The sequence below is a fragment of the Salarias fasciatus genome, chromosome 7 (genome assembly GCF_902148845.1).
Source record: "Salarias fasciatus chromosome 7, fSalaFa1.1, whole genome shotgun sequence".
Taxonomy (NCBI): Eukaryota; Metazoa; Chordata; class Actinopteri; order Blenniiformes; family Blenniidae; genus Salarias; species Salarias fasciatus.
In genome coordinates, this window is record NC_043751.1 from 22,400,344 (window position 1) to 22,419,085 (window position 18,742).

Here is an 18,742-nt window from a genome sequence, read left to right on the forward strand (position 1 = left end):
CCTAAACTGTGAAAGTAGTTTTTTTTTCAAAGTAATTATTAGTGTATTTTCACACAAGATTTCCCCACTCTTTTTTGTAAAACAATGTCAAATGTCTCATGACTCCTCCTGCAGTTAAAGGTGTTTCTCAAACTTGCATTCAGTTCTTTGAATTTTTAGATCCACTAACAGCAGCTAATCAGCGAGCTACTGGAACACTCCCAGCTTACAGTTCAAAGCAGGGTGGAGATATAAATATAAATAATCTGAGGAAAATTATCAGATGTGTGCATACCAAACTGTCATTGATTTTGAAAAAGAAAAAGTAAAAACCACTCTGTAGCCTTGATGCTTCTCACAGGTTGGGGGAGATGATGTTATAACAAGATCCGGCATGTCAAGAATTAGAGGTGTTGATAAGTGTTTTCTCTTTAAAAAGTACAGTTGTGTGAGTCAAGTGACATAAAAGTGAATTCTCCCCTGTATCTCCTTTATTGGTCAGTCGTCTCACTTCCTCCTGCCCTCCCATCATTTCCATTCCCTTTTACCTCTCACACCCATCATCTTCCCTCCTTCTCCAGTGCTTTCTCGCCCCTCAGGTCTTCATTAAAACGTGATGGAGATGAGTGAAGCCAATAATTTTCAAGCCCTGTGAACAACCCAGCCTGAAATCAATAGGTTTTCTTGAAAAAAACCGGGGGAGAAAAAAAAAAGAAAAAAGAAAACACAACACACAAAAAGAGAGAGGGAGAGAGTGCGTCGGAAGAGGCTTTGGTTTATTAAATATTAAACAGCGGGTCTCTGGAGAGGTGGGGAGGAGTTGCGGCGATGCAGTGTCTGACCCAATTAGCATCTCCTGTTCACCTGCCAGGCTTCAGCCGCGGCTCGACTCTGACTTTTACCCGTCACGACAAGCCTCGGCTGGGACAGTCACACTCCTCAGGAGTGTTATCTCTGCCGTCTTGTACACTAATCATGACATGATGCATCTGTGCCTGTCACACTCTTGAAGAGGACCATCTTACCTCGGCGAAATATCGGGCACTGCTCGCTCCGAAGCGATCTCACTCTTCAGGAGAGCCGACTGCCACGAGTCACAGCCGCCCTCCGCCGGGATGAGCCGGCCTTTTACTTCTATTGTGTCTGCTTTCAGTGTGACAAGTCATGAATTTCATCTGGGTATGTAACTCTTTCACCAGACTGAAAAGTGAATGCTTTTTTTCTTTAATTCAGGAGAAAAAAGGGCAAAAATAATGATGATTTCACCATATTTAAGTGATCTCAAGACCCTTAACCTCAGATGAAGTCTGTCCATTCATCCAGTGGATTTTTCTGAATGAGTATGCTGGTATGAAAATAAGTGTGCTGGTACTCCTGATTTGTTTGCGTGGGTCTCTCTCTGTGGAAGACAAGAAGTGCTTCAACTCTTTCGTGAAGCTCAGCTATAAAATAATTGAGGTCCAGATAAAGATACTTATATTCCCCGTGGGAGAGGCGGGCGGTCCGAAAAGCTCTAGGAGTACGTTCCCAATGGGACCTCATCCTTTCTTCTGAATTTATCTCATTGTCTTCAGGCCACGGTGTTTGAAGTGACACCAATTAGGACAGAACATCTTGTGGAGTCCTCTGTTCTTCAGCCATCAGGCTGCTGGATGTCGGGAGCTTTTCAGGGGGCAGATCACGTATGTTGATAAAGTGTTGTCTTGTAATATTTTGCACTTTGTGCTTCTTTCCGTGAATGAACACTCTTGTCAGTGGTGTGTTTGTTTCCAGCTTTTTGACCATCACCACCTGTTTCCCATTCCTCCTGTCTGCTTTCCTGTCAATCTGCTCACCTTCTCCTCCTTTGCAATCTTTCTGTTTATATATCCTGCATACTTTTTTCACTTTATTGTTTTCTCGCCTGCATCTATTTCAGCAATTTTTTTAAAAGTACACCATGTTTTTCTTGAGAGTTTTTGTCAGTGTTTATTTCATTGTTTTTGTATGTTTCCTTTTGCTCAAACCTGTTCCTTGTCGCTTGAGTGTCTCCTTTGTTGTCTGCTTTTCCCGTTTTGCCTTTAAAAACCCGTTGTTCCGTAATAAACGCGATCTTACTTCTGTTGAGCCGTTTCGCTGTTCTGAAAACATCAGAGTATCGGGGCTTATTCAATATTCATGTTTCACCTGTCTTAAGGTTCCCCAAAAGCACCAGAGGAGAGGTTACTGGGCTAAATGTCAAAATCTGACAGAATCTGAAGCAATAGCTTTTTGTTTTTTCAGTCATGAGTGAGTCGGGATCTGCGTTCATTGCTGTGAGTCGCGGTAGAATTTAGACGGAAAGCATTTGCTTACAGTTGTGCTGTGAATGTTTCCAGTGTCTTTGTCACATTAGAGAACAGCAGAGAACATGAAGCTGAAAAGTGAAGAAGAAACTGACGAGACAAGTCACTGAATGTGTATGAGAATTTTGGAAAAACACCACACAGGATATACAAATAGCTTAATGACTATTAAATTAATCTCATTAAAAAGAGCAGAGCCCGTCTACAGTAAAACATGGTGGAAGTATCATCATGCTGCAAAGCTGCTCTCCTCAGGTACTGGAGGCATTTTCACATATTGGAGGAAATAATGAAATCTGAACATATTTAACATAAGTAGACAGAAACAAGTCAGGAAATGGCTAAACATTAGGTTTCAGGTAAAACTGTTTAACAGGATGAAGTAGTTAATGTTGCGTTAGCAGAACGAACTAATGCAACAGGAACAGATGCTAATGTTTTAATAAGTGATAGCAATGAATTTTGACTTAAATCCAACTGAAAACCTAAAACAGAGGTTTTTGTTTTACAGGTAAAAGAAAATGACTGCTGTGATTCACTCTATTAAATATATCCAATATGGGACCGGCTCCAGTGTGAATGCAGGATCACGGTTCAGTCATTGTAATTCAGTAAGCAGGAAGTCATTGGTGTGCGTTGCTCGTCACGAGGCAGGAGTTTGAGATGAAAGAGCGGAGAGATGAATTCAAATATCAGAAAGATGCCAACAAGCAACAGATGGCAAGAGAAAGAAGCTGTCACACCCTCTCTTTCTGCTGCACCTTCTCCATCAGAAGTCAGGAGACAGAAGGTGGAGGTAAGAGAACAGGAGCAAAAATAATCCACAAAGGTTTGTGTCAATCACACATCATCGGATTCCTGTTTTAGCTCATCGCTGCTTAGTCGATGGGTGACATTCGATTTAGTTTTCTCCAGACGAACGACAGACGGTCTGATTCATTTATTGATCAGCTGTTTTTGCTTCAGCCAAAGCAACTTCTCTTGTTTCCAATTTTACCAGAGGCTGGAAAAAAAATGAGAAGAGAAATCCCTGTGTGAAGATCGAGGGGCTAAATAGTAATGCCGTTAGATAATTATCCTCTAACAGGTTTGTTAAGGTGTGTTGTGTGAGGTCCCGTTTGCTCACTTCCTGATGTCCTTCGTGGAATCAGTGACTGGAAGAACATGATGGGAAGATTTCAGCTCTCCCCTGACGTTGAAAGTGAGGAAACTTTCTTTCAGATGTCTATTTTCAGTCAACGGTGAACAGCTTTACTGTCTTCTGTCTGGGCTGCACTGGAAAGCAACTTGCAGGAATTCCGTTTGACAAGTAAAAACACATCAAGGCACCACTGAGTCCAAAAAGCATTAAAGTTTGAAGCTTTTAGCTCATATGTTGAAAAGGTAAGTTAAGCGTTCATACATCCGAATGATGCGAGAGATTGTTGAAATTGATCAACAACCGTGTGAGTTTTCCAATTGGTATGAAGTGAATAATACCTCACTAAAAGTTTTATATTCTTTGATAAAGTCAGGTACTAACAAGCATGGATGCACTTTGATGCTCAGATGTTAGCCACCTTCTGTTGAAAAAACTAAAACAAAAGATCATTCAACTTTTTTTCTTTTGATGACTGGTCTGAATATTGATCTTCCCCGATTGTCTCCTCCAGTGTTCAAGAAAACTATTTCAAAGCTAAATAAAAACACTGAAAACATTGAAAAAGTGAAATGACGGAAAACATCAAGATTATATTCTCCACTTTCTTTGCATCACAGTGGTTTGATCCATTCTAACTTCCTGTGGGACAAAGTTCAGGGAACAAAAACTCATTCACACCTACAGACACCCACCAGACCAGTTACCCCTCCTGACAGGTCTGTGAAAGTTGAAGAGCTAAGTGAACATGACATTTATGCCACTTTACCTACTTTCTCAGGGCTCTAATTTATATTCATTTGCTTTCACTTCCACCTCAACCTATTGGAGACCGTTTAGCCACAGAGGGCCTGATTTATGTGCATCCCACAGAACGCTTGCTAAGTTGCACATTCATGCAAACAGGATCATTTATTTGAGGAACTTTCAGGCTTTATACCTTTTTTAACAGGAAGATCGCCTGCTGGAAACTGTATCGCCTCTGTGTTGGTTTACTTGTGTTCATCACTGAGCCCACACATGCAAAAACTGTGGAACTGGAAGCATTGGTGCAGGGAGATGCCAAACATTTTGCAACATGAGAGCAAATCAAAATTTTGGATTTACAATGCATTAAACACAATTCATAAAATATTCCATAATGAAGCAAAAAGAAGTTGTGGTGAGCGAGCTGAGGAAACGCCTCTCCTCACAATAATGGCAGCATCCCTTCTGAAGGCTCTGTTAATTTGCACCACTTTATAAAAACAGTACAAATAGATGCTATAATAACGCAAAGATTTTCAGAGGCATTAAATCACATTGCTTTTTGTAAATTAGTTTATCAGCAATAAACTCTCAGACTTTTCCGCTCTGGAAAGTGGCTGGAAACACTTCCAACATTCTAATAGTGTTTATGAAGGCGTAATGTGCTAAATGGATAGTGAGTGTGATTTATTAAAAGAACACAGACTATCCATTTCAGTGCGTCTCATCAATGGATCAAACTCTACAGTGTGTAAACACACATTATCGCACATGCGCCCATTTTTATACTCTTTAGTAATAAAAGTCTGCAGCGTATACATGGAAGTTTAGTTCTCGGTCATTTCAAGCCTGTGTATCCTGACCATCACTCATCATTATTTCCGAAAACATGGACCAATCGTGCATCTCTCTGGAAGTCTCTTCCCCTCCTCAAGTCTGACTCAACAAACAGCTTTGGGCTTTTGTGAGAAGCTGTAAATAGCTATGTACACAGTAAATGACTGGTGAGGCAGTGCTCACTGGAGCAGGTGGGCGTGGGCTTGAGCATACACGAGCGCACACTTTCTCCCTTTTAAAATCCTCAGAGTAGTTAAGTTTTCATTCGGATAAATGGTAGAGGGAAGCTCCTGAATGCCCGCCTATTTTGTTTTACTTGACAGTTTTCCAGATGAAGCCTTCTGAGTTTGTAAGAAAGAAGCTTTTTTTATCTGCTGTGGATGAAGTACTAAGTATAAAACGCGTAGGCGTATCTAACCTACATACCTTTTGACACCTGCCATTAAAAAAAAAAAAAAGGGCTGATTTTTTTCAGTGTTGTTCGTGTCACGTCCTTTTTTCAAAGGTACTTAGAAGTGACAGCAAACACCTTGTCTGGTTTGTTCTCCATCAGGAAGTGTCCCGACAATCCATGCTGACAACTGACAACCCGAGCAGCTCCACATCTGACGGATTTCTTGTTGTTGCTCTTGGTTGGATCTTTTTCTTTAAAAAATATATGGGCTTCTGCATTCAGTGTAAATTCATAGGATACACATTTCTTTGCATTAAAGCTGCAGTAATAAACAGCCTGATTTTTGCAATGAATGCATGGAAAAGTCTTCATTTGTAAAGAACGTGGAGCATCTTGGTTTTGCACCTTGCAGCCAAACGCCAGGCCGCAGTTTTCCAAAGCCACCAGTCACCACCGAATCCAGTTTTTTAGCTGTTTCCACCCAACAACGGTCTCCTGCCGACACATTCATGCAGGGTGCGAGCGGAATGGAATCAACCTCAAATGCCTTTTTAAACTTCTTCAGTTGAACTTATTGAAACATTTTCCAACCTTTAAACGGTAATGACATGATGAACAGCTGTATATAAACCATCTGAAACTACGTCTGAATGCGTTACAGGAAGGACGCTCCGGTTTTTAGCCTCCAAACGAGGATAAGGATAAAATAATTATGCACAATGTGGCCCAACTCTGTAAATCTGGAAGGTATAAAAGCGCAAATATAGGAAGTGGTGGAGAAAATGAGAAAAGGACTTTTGTACAAGTCATTAGTTTGTCTCAGAAGTTGGAAAAGAATTAAAACAGCTGTAATAATACTGATCAATTATGCTAATACTGTACATCCATCAAACTGAACAATGCAGAGACATGTTGGAGAGTCACTGGCGTCACATGAACCCGATATAACTTTAAATATAATGTGTCACAGCCACATCATCGCAACTTCTTCACCTTGGTAAGTTACTTCTGAGAGAAACAGTTCAAAGAACATTGCATTCCTGAGTAATCTGTATTTTGCTGTAATGTTCAACAGTAATCCATTACTTTCATTCGGCTGTACTCCGGTGATTTCTTTCTAAATCGCCACTCACGGTGTGTTTTCTATTTATTGTGGCTCATTGGCTGCTTTCATGTATTGTTTTGTGCACATATGTGTGATTATTATGCATGAACGTGGTGACAGATACTCCAGCTGGAGCAAAAGCTGACAGTTCAGCAGACTTTCTCTCTCTCTCTCTCGTTGGATCAGCAGCACCCTCCCACAGCGTTTTTACACTCAGAGTAGAAAAACCTGCTCAAGTTTCACTCTGAGCAGCAAGATTTTTTTTTCATTTTTTTTCTCCGAATATTTGTCGTTAAGAGGCAGCAGTAGCTTAATAAAGTCTCCCCCTTGCTTCCCTCCTGAAGTTCTGACAGATTCCTTTTTTTTTTTTTTTTTTTGAAGCGGCAAAGAAACATTTCAATATAAAACTGACATGCAGCAGCAGAGGGTGGAAGAAAAACTGTGTGTGATGGATGTCTGTTTCTGTTTGGGTTCTGGAAAATGCAAGAATTTGTGCTTGCTGGAAAGCAGTCTGAATTCCCAGTTTGTTTTGCTTCATTCACTCAAATTGACTTTGTGTTTTTTAGCAGATTTTTTCTTATGGGAAACAACAAGCAGCTGCTACTGAAGCTTGGGTAGCAGCTGCAAGGATCAGTTAACTTTTTATCCACATATACACTAATTGTGTCTGTATTTTGGACTTAGAACAACTTGAAATATTGCATCTGTTTTATCTGCACTTTTTTCCCATTTGTTATGAGGTAGCCATTTAACTGTGCCGGACGAGAACGCCAGAGATTCATCCCATCTCTAATTGGTCAGCTGTTGTGAAGTATTTGAAAGACCCATCAGTGTGAACAACAACAGACTTCAAATTGCAAAACAAATGAGACATAAATGCAGATTAGAATTTTAGAAATGCGCTATTTTCATGAAGTGCAACCATCTCCCATCTATTATCATGTTTATTGAGCAGTGCCCCAGAATGCAAAGTGTAAAGTCAGTTTAGCCCAATTCACTTTCATTTATGAAGAGCCAATGACAACTTAACCATCACAAATAGAGAAAGCCAGAACAATTACACACTCACAATCAAAGTTGACCATGAAAAGAAAGAAACAAAGAAAAAAAAAACATCAAAACTCAGAGAAAATTAAGCACACAAACACCAGTTAAACCTCATTTTAACTCTGTACTCAATTGGATCAAACTAGTAAATCCATGACTAACAACAAACTATAACAAATTAATTGTTTCCTTCCCTCCATCCATTTTCAACCATTTATCCGGGACTGAGTCGCAGGGGCAGCAGTCTAAGCAGGGATGCCCAGACTTCCCGTCCCCAGACACTTCCTCCGGCTCTTCCTGGAGGATCCCGAGGCGTTCTCAGGCCAGCTGAGAGACATATAGTCTTTCCAGTGTGTTCTGGGTCTTCCCTGGGGCCTCCTCCCATTGGGACATGCCCGGAGCACCTCCCTAGGGAGGCGTCCAGGAGGCATTCTAAACAGAAGACCAAGCCACCTCAGCTGGCTCCTCTCGATGCGGAGGAGTAGCGGCTCTACTCTGAGCTCCTCCCTGGTGACTGAGCTCCTCACCCAATCTCTAAGGAAGCGCCCAGCCACCCTACGTTGGATGCTCAATGCATCCGCTTGTATCTGGGATCTTGTCCTTTCGGTCATGACCGAAAACTCATGACCGTGAGAATTGGAGCGAAGGTTGAATGGTAAATCAAGAGCTTTGCCTTTCGGCGCAGCTCCCCCGTCACCACAATGGACCGATACAACGACTGTCTCACTGCAGACGCTGCACCGATCCGCCTGTCAATCTCACGCTCCATCCTTGCTCAAGTCGTGAACAACACCCCCAGATACTTGAACTCCTCCACTTGGACCAGGGTCTCTCCACCGACCTGGAGAGGGCAGACCACCTTCTTCCAGCTTTGATCTGCTGCAGTCGATTTTGTGAGGAATAAAACACTCAGATGAACATAAAACCACATTATTTTGAGAGGATAAAATATCGGATCTGATGAAGTTAATCCTTCCTGTGAAGTGGTCTGCAAACTCAGCACACAGAGAGTGTGGGATTAAAATTGGATTTATTAAAATCAGGATTTAGTAGATGTTCTATTGTTGAGAAGAAGAGGACTTTGGAGTTATGTTTGTGATTGTCGACTAATTTTGAGAAGTAATTATTTCTTGCATTTCTGATTGCACTATTGTACTTTTTTGTTGTTTGCAGTAAATTTGATCGTTTTCTTTTTCCTCCATCTTCTCTCTGCAATTTCTTTTAACTTGTCTCAGCTCTTCATTCCTCCATGGGGGAAGAGTTTTTGTATAGATTTTTTTTGTTTTAATTAATAGAACAGTGTTTGTCTAAAACGTGTATGAGATTTGCAGCCACCTCAGGGGTTACATACCTTTTTTGTATCGTTCTCAAAGAGGTCTCCCGCTGAATCAAACTGGCGATGTTAAAAAATTTACAATGATGATCAGAGACAGCCAGAACAATGACAAACGGTCACACCATCAGCTGTACATGATGACCAGGGTGTGGCCTCGGTCGTGAGTCAGCTGTGAGACTTGTTGAGTAAAATCCATGTAATTGAGGACGTTTAAAAGATCTGTCTAATCTATCGACACACAGATTGAAATCACTAGTTAAAATAATCCTATTTTAAGAATTCGTTAAAAATAGATAAAAATTCAGGAAATTCGTTGATAAAAAGACTTGACGTTTCAGGTGTATGTAGAGACACATAAAATCAGTGGGTTGTTAAAAACAAATGCGTGGTATTCAAAAGTGTCATAATCATCAAATAGGACAGGTTTGGTGGCAAGAGTATTTATGCAAATTGAAGCTGTGCCACCTCCCCTTTTGCCAATTCTGATTGAGAAATAGGAGTTAAGATTGGGTGGGGAAGCTTTGTTGAGAACAATGAGTGCACCTGCACCCAGCCAAGATTAAAAATAAACAGTCAAGTCTGTGCTCTAAAATCTTGTCATTCACAATAAAAGATTTGTTTAGCAGAGAGTGTACATTTAAAAGAGCCATATTTATAGTGGCTGTTCCAAGTTCTGTGTTTAGAGAGTTACTGTTAAAAGCGGATTTGAGTTTGTAGGAGCTCAGACTAGGGGGACATCAGGCTGAGAGGAAGTGGTCTGCTGAGGGAGAGGGGCGAGGACACTGAATGCCGCATGAAAACATGTTTGACAGCAGGCGACAGCCTTGTCTATTCAGGTGGCACCCATCTGCACCAAACAGGTGTTTCCTCTCCCAAAAGGCATCAAAATTGTCAATAAAAGCAATGTTGTGGGATAAAGTGGCAGAGGACAGCCAGGTGTTCACAGATGAAAGTCTGCTAAAATGACCCTGCCAACGACAAGGGAGAGGCCAGAGATAAAACAGTTGCACAGTGCTTCTGTAAATTTAAAAGGTAGATAAAATCCTATTTAAGAAGCTCAGACTGCTGCTTGGAAATGTCACTGGTACCTGCATGGACGAAGATCCTCTTAATGCCAGAGTGGGAGTCTGAGATGTCTGGGACCTTACCAGCTATGTCCATGACAGTGGCATATGGGACCGACAGAGTGAGTCCCCACTGTCCCCAACCTCCCTCGGGATCTGGGAGAAGCTCTCTCGGAGGTGGGATTTAAAAACCATGCTGACAGACATGTTTGCCAAACGTTCCCAGCAGACCCTCATAACATGTTTGGGCCTATCAAGGCTGTCCGTTCTCCTCCTCTGCCAGCGAATCCAACAAGTGGTGATCGGTGGACAGCCCTGCTCTTCTCTTCATCTGAGTGTCCAAGACACAGACAAGGTCAGATGAAACAACAACAAAGTCGGTCATCGACCTGAGACTTAGAGTGTCCTGCTGCCAATTGCACTTGCTGACACCACTGTGCTCAAACATGGTGTTTGTTATGGACAAAGCTGTGGCTCGCACAGAAGTCCAATAGCAGAACACCACTCGGGTTCAGATCGAGGAAGCCCTGTGTTCCAATCACCCCCCTCCAAGTCTCACTGTTGCTTGCCCACATGGGCATTGAATTCCTCCAGTAGAACAATAGAGTCCCCAGTTGCAGCACTGTCCAGCACCCCTCCCAGGGACTCCAAGAAGGCCAGCCTCGCTACTCTGTTGTTAGGCCCATAAGCTGAAACAACAGCGAGGCACCTATCCCCAACCTGAAGGCTCAGGGACGAGACCCTTTTGTTCACTGGGGTGAACTCCAACACCTGGTTGCTGAGCTATTGGGCTATAAGCAAAGCCAGTACCTCTCAACCTCCCTCGGAAGCTCAGGCTCGTGCCCACCCAACTAGGTGACATTCCATGTTCCTAGAGCTAGTCTCTGTCTCCCGGTATAAGGTTGCTGGGCAGCCTGCCGTCGGCTACCACCCAATCCAGACTGCACTGGGCCCCTGCTGTTTCCTCGGCGGGTGGTGACTCCACCAGAGGATGGGCCTATATTGTCTCTTCGGACTGAGATCGACCGGGCCCCATGGGCAAAAGTTCGGCTATCACTCGCTCACATGCGAGCCCCAACCCCAAGCCTGGCTCCAGGGTGGGGCCCCGGCTGTGCCATACCGGGCAACATATTGGCCTTTGATTTTGTTCCTGTCATCAGGGCTTTTGAACTGCTCTTAGTCTGGCCCGTCACTCAGGACCTGTTTACCATGGGAGACTCTGCCAGGGACATAAAGCCCGCGACAACATACAGCAGCTCCCCACTCAAACTCAAACTCCCCACCACGTTAAGACTTAAGTTCAGGGGGACTTTTCTCTTGTTGAATTAGTTCAAAAATACAAGTGCATTCTGGGAATGTTCATGCTTAATTAATTTGAAAGAAAAAAATCATATTAAATTATTCTTGTAATGAAATTGCAACTTAAAATCCTTATTGGCATCATGATTCTCTTTAGACCATAATTCCATGTTATTGTGATGACATCTGCTTTGATCTCACTTCTGTTTTATTTTGTACCCAGACATTGTGCACGTGACCTTATGCTTCACTTGACTTTACTTCACTGGAAGAGCTGCCTCCTGTAACTTCACGGTAATTGTATCATTTCCTGTTTTCACGTAGTAGCTGCTTAGCTTAGTTGCTCCGCAGCTTCTCACTACTTCTACTTCAACTTGGAATCTTTAAAACTAAAACTGCATGGTAACTCATAGGTTGTTAATCGTATCTTATTTAGCACAAGCACCACCCCCACCTCTTTTTGCCAAACCCTCTTTTTCACTGTGATTTCGCTTGATAGCTTAGCATTAGCATTGGTGATGGCTGTTCTTTCCTCTTCTCCTTCTCCTTCCTTTTCTCCTCTCTCCTGCAACTAGACATTTTTTAAAAGAGAAGTTATTACATTTGGCCCGCAACAAATTCTAGCTCTGGGTGGTTCTGCTTTAGCCTCCAGTAACACTATGAGGAACCTGGGAGTCACTTTTGACCAGGGCTTATCCTTCAACTCCCACATTAAACCGCCTTCCTTCGCCTAACATTTCTAAAATTAGGAACATATTGACTCAAAGCAAAGCTGAAAAATTAGTCCATGCATTTGTTACCTCCAGGGTAGATTATTGGAATTACTTGTCATTAGGGTGCCCCAACAATGGCCTAAATTTTTTTCAACTGATTTAAAATGATGCAGCAAGAGATCTGACAAGAGCCATCACTAGAGATCACATCAGCCCTCTTTGCTGGCTTTCTGTTAAAGCTAGAATAGAATTGAAAATCCTTCTCTTAACCTATAAAGCTCTTAAACCGACACTAAGGAACTTTTCAACCTTAATAAAAATTTTTAATATCTTTTGTGATGATACATCGACTTACAACTAGTTGAATGACCCCTCTGTCCCTGCCTGAGGGCGTCAGTATTGCTTTCGCTTGGACTAAGCAGCTGTGAGGAGGGTGGTAGGAACCCTGCATACTAAAAAACTCCAAATGTCCAGACTGCTTTACGGCATGCGTCACTTCTCAGAGTGCTGGCCTACTGGTAATTCCTAGGTTCTAGTACAACGGGAGGCAAAGCTTTCAGCTCTCAGGCTCCAATCATGTGGAACCAGCTCCCAGTTTCAGTAAGGGAGGCCGACACAGTTTCTACTTTTATGGCTAAGCTTAAGACCTTTCTATTTAGTAAAGCTTACAGTCAGGGTTGGTTCAATCCTCCCTGGACCATTTTCTTAGTGAAGCTGTTATAGGTTAACACTGCTGGAGGACCTACACTCATCTTCTCTTCTCTCCTTTCTCACTCCACGTTTCACTATTCTGTGTCATTAACCATTGTCTCTCTTCTAGTGTATGGACTCTCTCCCTCCTGTAGTCTCTCTCTCTCTATCTCTCGCTCTCTGCCTCCACCTCTAACTCCCTCCAGGATCCATGAGGTTTGTGATCTGAAGCCTCCTGCCTTGACCCACCTGCAGCGAGTGAAGCAACACTGAGCTGATTCAGAAAATCAATTTGTCTGTCCTATCCTTTTCTCTCTCTCTGTCCCCTCGCCCCAACCGGACTAGCAGAAAGCCACCACCTCTGAGCCTGGTTCTGCAAAGGCTTCTTCCTTTTAAAAGGGAGTTTTTCCCTTCCATGGCTGTTTTTGCTTGCTCATGTGAATCTGTTCGGTTTTATCTGAAAAAGTGTCGACACTGTACACTGAATTTGCTGCTATATAAATAAAGCTGAATGGGATTCAACTTCCTGTTTTCAAACTCGCCTCATTACAAACAGTCACTCAGTCTAATTACACACTCACTCACATCTCTTTGCAGTTTTATCTTTACATTTAAAGTAGCATCTTTTACTTTGAAGACTTTTACCTGTTTCTCTCTTCTTCTTTTATTTTGACACTCACCTGTCTCGTCTCCATCACTGCACACCTGTCCTTCCTGTCTGCGCTCCCTCTGCGCTTCCCATTCCCTTAATGTGTTTCAGCCGTTTCTTCTCCTCCCCAGTGTATATAAACCTCCATGAGCCAAGACATCCTCTTGTTCTTCCTGTGATCTATTGTGTTCTCTTCTTGTTTGATCTCTTGGTGTTTTTGGACTTTGCTTGTTTCTCTGGATTCAGGATACTTTCACTTCACGTCCTCAAATGAACTCCACTGGGAGAAACAGATTAGTTATTGCATCGTGGTGGCACAAAATAAACTCTCCTCAGTCCTGATAGTCCTTCCTGTAGGGATATTTAGTGAAGCCAAATTATTTGCGGTGACCTTCACCTTCACCGTGATTCATGTGCAGAATATGATTTATATAACCTCAACAAACTGTAATGTTTCTGTGTTTGTTTGCTTGAATTTGCTGTGAAATGATTGGATGGAGCGCCGGGCGCCCACAAACACAAAATTAAATTTGACACCATGGAGTTGGACGTGTTGCTGGAGAAAGTTATCAAACATATCGGATCATTACAGCAAATAAATCTGAGTTTGGCAGAAAAATGCAATATGGGTTGGAGGATCTGTCACAAAGTCCAAGCTGCGGGGAAAAGAAAAGTGACAAAAGAGATTGCCGCACTGAAGAAAGGGTAGTGGGGAAACTTTACAGACGCAGCCATAAACAACGTGAATCTTTTTCAGATGCTCTAAATCACTTTGCAGATTGTACAATAAATTACAGGCAGCCTGCTTTTTTGCTTTTCATTTTCATATTCAGCCACTTACACACTGACACACCAGAGGAACTGCTGCCGTGCAAGGGGCTCGACCCCCATTAGGAGCACAATGGAGTTAAATGTCTCGCAAACTTTGATATAAAAAGAGGGCAAAACGGAGGACTGAGAGCGCAGATTACGTCTAATGATGAAATATCAGTTGAAAATGTTACCAAGTGAGCCAAGGTTGTCCACTCGTTACTTTACGTCAAGGAAGTGTCAATTCAAGTCAATTTCACTCATGATTTGTTCGTATTGTTGCTGAACGTAACGACAAACGAGTCAGTTTCTCTTCATCGATGTATTTCCATTGCTTGGTCATCGGGCCTGGACGTGTCTCTTCCTGTGAGCCATGGATCAACAGCGGACTTTAAGCCCCGAATGATTGAGAGGAGGGAAGGGAAAACCGTCTGTAGTCGTGCGCGTATGACAGATAATACTTAACCTGGCGTCATCCAGACAAATAGCTGCACAGACAGCGCTGACACTCTCCGAACTGGCTGGGTTTTATCTGGTCCAACTGTTGCAGCTAAGCAGAGTGATGTTTATTGTCAGCTGCTGCACTGAGATTTCTGCTCAGATTGAGTCATATTACACACCATGTCAGCATGCAGTTATTTCTCTCTCACTCGGAGCAGAAAGGACTGGAGACAGTTGGAACAACTCACAAGTCTTTCAAGTTGTTGCATTGAAAATTTCTTACAAAATCATTTCTTGTGTCTGCTTTAACTTGCAAACTGAACATTTATGATTAGTGAGTGAAACTTTACAAAGTATTAAAAAAAAAATAAAGCCATTATGACTCTGACACTTCTTGAGTATGAATTCATTTTAGCAGCATTTGCTGTGATTGCATTTTTGCTGGGAATTCCACAGTATGACAATAAGTCAGATGTTATTTTTATTCTCAAAATATGGACTTTTTTGAACTTCCCAGATTCATTAACAGCGATGTATTGATGATGCTTCATTTATGCTCTACTCCATATAAAAATAGAGCATGTGTGCTTCAAGTCGTGTAAAGAGGCTCAAACTGACCATACATCAAAAAGAAAAGAGATATTTTTCTAAAGAGAAGAGGGCAGTTAGTGATAACTATTATGGTATTAGCAGAAGTTCAAAGTACTCTTGACAATGAGAGAAAAAAAAAACGCCATTGGAGGCAACAACGCTCACATCGCTGCTCTGTTAGACCTTTAAAGGTTTTCTATCAAGTAATATGTTGTAATTCATTAATTTAAACAAGGGTCAGATGTAACATTTTCAAATGTACATTTAAAAAAAAAATTACACTGATAGTGTGTTTTTTACCTGGATAAACCTGGGAAAATACGAGTGTGTTTTCTTGGTGAAATCTGGTCAGTTTACACAAAACAGAAGAGATGCTCGCTGCTCCAGTCCCTCCACAACTACAGAAGATTCAATTCCACCACAAATACAATAAAATCCCCAAAACTTCCTCACCTCAGGACAAGTTTAACTTTGAAGCTGTTATTACTGGTATAGTTTGCCTCCTCTTGGAGCTGTCAGAGGTTTCTTTCTCCAAACATGATTTTTTTTCCTTATTTCAATTTCATAGAAGAAATGAAAATAAGAAATAAGGAGTGAATATAATGTTGTAGTTATTCTTCTGAAAAACAGAAATCACATGACACTGAGCATGTCAGGTGTGGATCAGATACATTGTTGCTCGTGTCTCTAATTTCTCTGTGGTTGTGTGTTTGTTCTGCAGTGTTGAGCCCCTGCCCAGCGGCTGCAGCCTCCGCCAGGAGATGTCACTCCATCTACAAGGGCTTCGCTCAGTGTCTGATGGCGCTGGGCGACAGCCTGACGGACAGCGCGCGCAAGAACGAAGACATGCACGAGATACACTCCATCTGCAGGTCTTTCACCACAAATACACACAAAGCCTAATGACACACTTTCTCTCAGTGCCGTGTATAAATTTGTCGTCTGCTCAAACCAGCTGGACTGTTTCCTAAAAGCAGTGGATTCAGGAATGAAAGGTGCTCGGTTGCAAAGAAGCACATGTGGAGTGAAAGTGGAAATGTTTGGATGAGCATTTTTTTTCTCTCCACAAAGTCAGCCTGCTATCTGATATCGATAGGGCAAGCCGAGGCCACACATCAGTACAATACTGCAAATCAAAGTCCTGGCTCTCTAATCCCTCACTGGATTTATTCAGGACCTCTTCGTTTGCAGTTCAGACTCTTTTTTTCCTCCCAGTGACTGCGTGCAAACATTTACACGTTATGACAAAGCTGTTGTAGACAGTAATGGAGGAGTTTTACAGCCGCTGTGAGTGAGAATCAGTTGGTGTAGATGACCTGAGTGCAATCACACAGCGAGGCTTTAGAGGTGTTACATTTACTACACGCTGTGAATTTGGCACTTTCAGTGTTATTACCTAAATAAATTAAGCCACTGCTGGGGCAAGTGGCTCCCCTTTGCAGAGTATTCAATATAAATCAACACACTTAAGGTAAATCTGTTATGCTTAAACACTGAAGGTCAGCTGCAGTGCAGTGTGTTCACACACATTCAGACAATTCAGTCAGTGGATATGAGGCTTCGCCGAGATCACTGAATGCTTGTAAGAGCTGTAAAATCTTAAGATTGCAATCTTTGGGCTGAAATGCAGGACACAAACTGAGTGGGTGGCAGATAAAATCCTACACACACGGCTAAAACTCATAAACTGAGCTGTGGTCTTTCTGTCAGAGTTATCAGTAACTCCTGAACTAGTTTTTAGCTGCATCTCAGCTCATCAGTTTAATCATGCGGGCAGCTTTAACTCCCGACATGCATCAATGAGCCTCGATTTTCCATAGTTCTGTGGCCGGCTCATCTCTTTTCTTTCCTTTGACCGCTTTGATAGATACTGCCCACTGTGGACCAAGAACACATCAAACGAGCTCCAGTTTTAAAAATGTCTTCACCCAGACATCTAATCATCTCAGTGTGGTCTTTATCAAACTTTGCTTTTTTTTTTTTGCTTTTAAAATGTATTTAAACTCACTGATGCCACAATGAAAAGATGATCATCGTAATTCAGCTCACTTGTGTTATGGCTGATCCGTGTGAATAATCCTAGTCGACAGAGTGTGAATGTGTCAATTCAGCGTAACACTGAGATTATTATATTGAGATGGACCATTCCTCTCATGTTAATAAACTCATACATCGACTGACAAACCAACATATTTATAGAGCAATTTTCATCCTGTAAAATTCAATAGCAGGTCCTCCTGTATAGGACTCGAAAATACAAAATTGAACAATATGTGAGGTTAAAACAGTCAAAAGCATGAAGAGTGAACAAACTACATATCTGAAACGCTGCGCCAACAAAATCTATGTGTTGATGTTATAGGAAAGTCAGCGATACATTAATCAGACTAGGCGTACAGATCAAATCAAACTACAAATGAACCAGATATCAATCACACAGTCGAGTCTTTTCTTAATTACGGTCTTGACCAAACAAGTCGGCGTCGCAAGTCAATACACACAGCAGTAAATAACCGTATTTTTCAGCAACAATGAATTTTAACTCGACTTTAATTATGAAAAGCGGCGCATCTTCTCTCCTCCCGGCGTTTCTTTCGCTGCGCGGCTGGCTGTGTCGGCCGGAGGCCCGACGACGGAGATGAAACATGCAGAGTGTCTCTCGCTTCCCTTCCTGTCACCCCAGCGCTCCCTTCCCCACACCACTCCGTTCCTCCACATCCTGCGCCCATCCGTCACCCGTCCCTCTCTCTCAGCAGTCTCTATTTATACACACCTCCGTCATCCATCTTTCCAAGAGCTCCCCTCAACCAGGCCAAGGAGATATTAATGTGGGAAGGGTCTCGGAATAGGATCACTAATCCTCTTTCTGTCAGCTAAAATTTGTAGGGAGCCAAAATAATCACCCGGGATCATCGCAGCCGACTGTGCACAGATGCACTCTGATGAAGTCTCACTGCAGAGCTGACAGGTTAAGTAGTTATTTAATGAACCCGAGCAGGAATTGTGACCGGCACTCTATCTCTCCCTGTATTATGAATGAGGCTTTTGCAAACTAAAGAGCACTTGTGACGGTACACATGCTCCGTATAATGCCGCGCGCGCCGCGCATCGCGCCGTTCTCAGATGAGCGGCTGTCGCTTCGCTCGCGTCGTGTGACTCAGACAAACCGAGTCCGGGGAGGATTTTGCTTTTGTTAGAGACGCATTTTCACCGAGATCTACAAAAAGCATGATATTATAGTCCTTGAGGAAGACCTAATGGTGCCTCTCAGAAAATATCCTCCAGTGACAATTCGAGTATGCGGGAGCCTCGTGCGCCAACATCGCTTTGATATTTTTACTCTGCATTTACATCAGTTCCTAGTTAAAGATGTTCATACACCAGAATGGAGCCTCTCAAAGATGTTGTACGAGGACAGAGAGAGTACATTACACTCACAAGAGTTTGCGCATAATTATACAAATGCACAGACATGAATATTTACATGCAGAGTTTTAAATGTCAGTGCCAGCTTTGTCCAAGCGAGAGTCATGCGAAAGGCCAGGTTTTGATTTTGTTCTAATTTGAGAAGATTTTAG

The 18,742-nt window shown here is 42.3% G+C and overlaps 1 protein-coding gene across 1 annotated transcript in view; it reads left to right on the forward strand.

The window, feature by feature from the left end:
• Positions 1-18,742, forward strand: part of nrn1la (neuritin 1-like a) — an 81,956-nt gene that overhangs the window by 47,090 nt on the left and 16,124 nt on the right. The window contains exon 2 of the mRNA XM_030096560.1: positions 15,886-16,036. Within this exon, the coding sequence (XP_029952420.1) occupies positions 15,886-16,036 (151 nt within the window). The remainder of the gene's footprint in view (positions 1-15,885; positions 16,037-18,742) is intronic.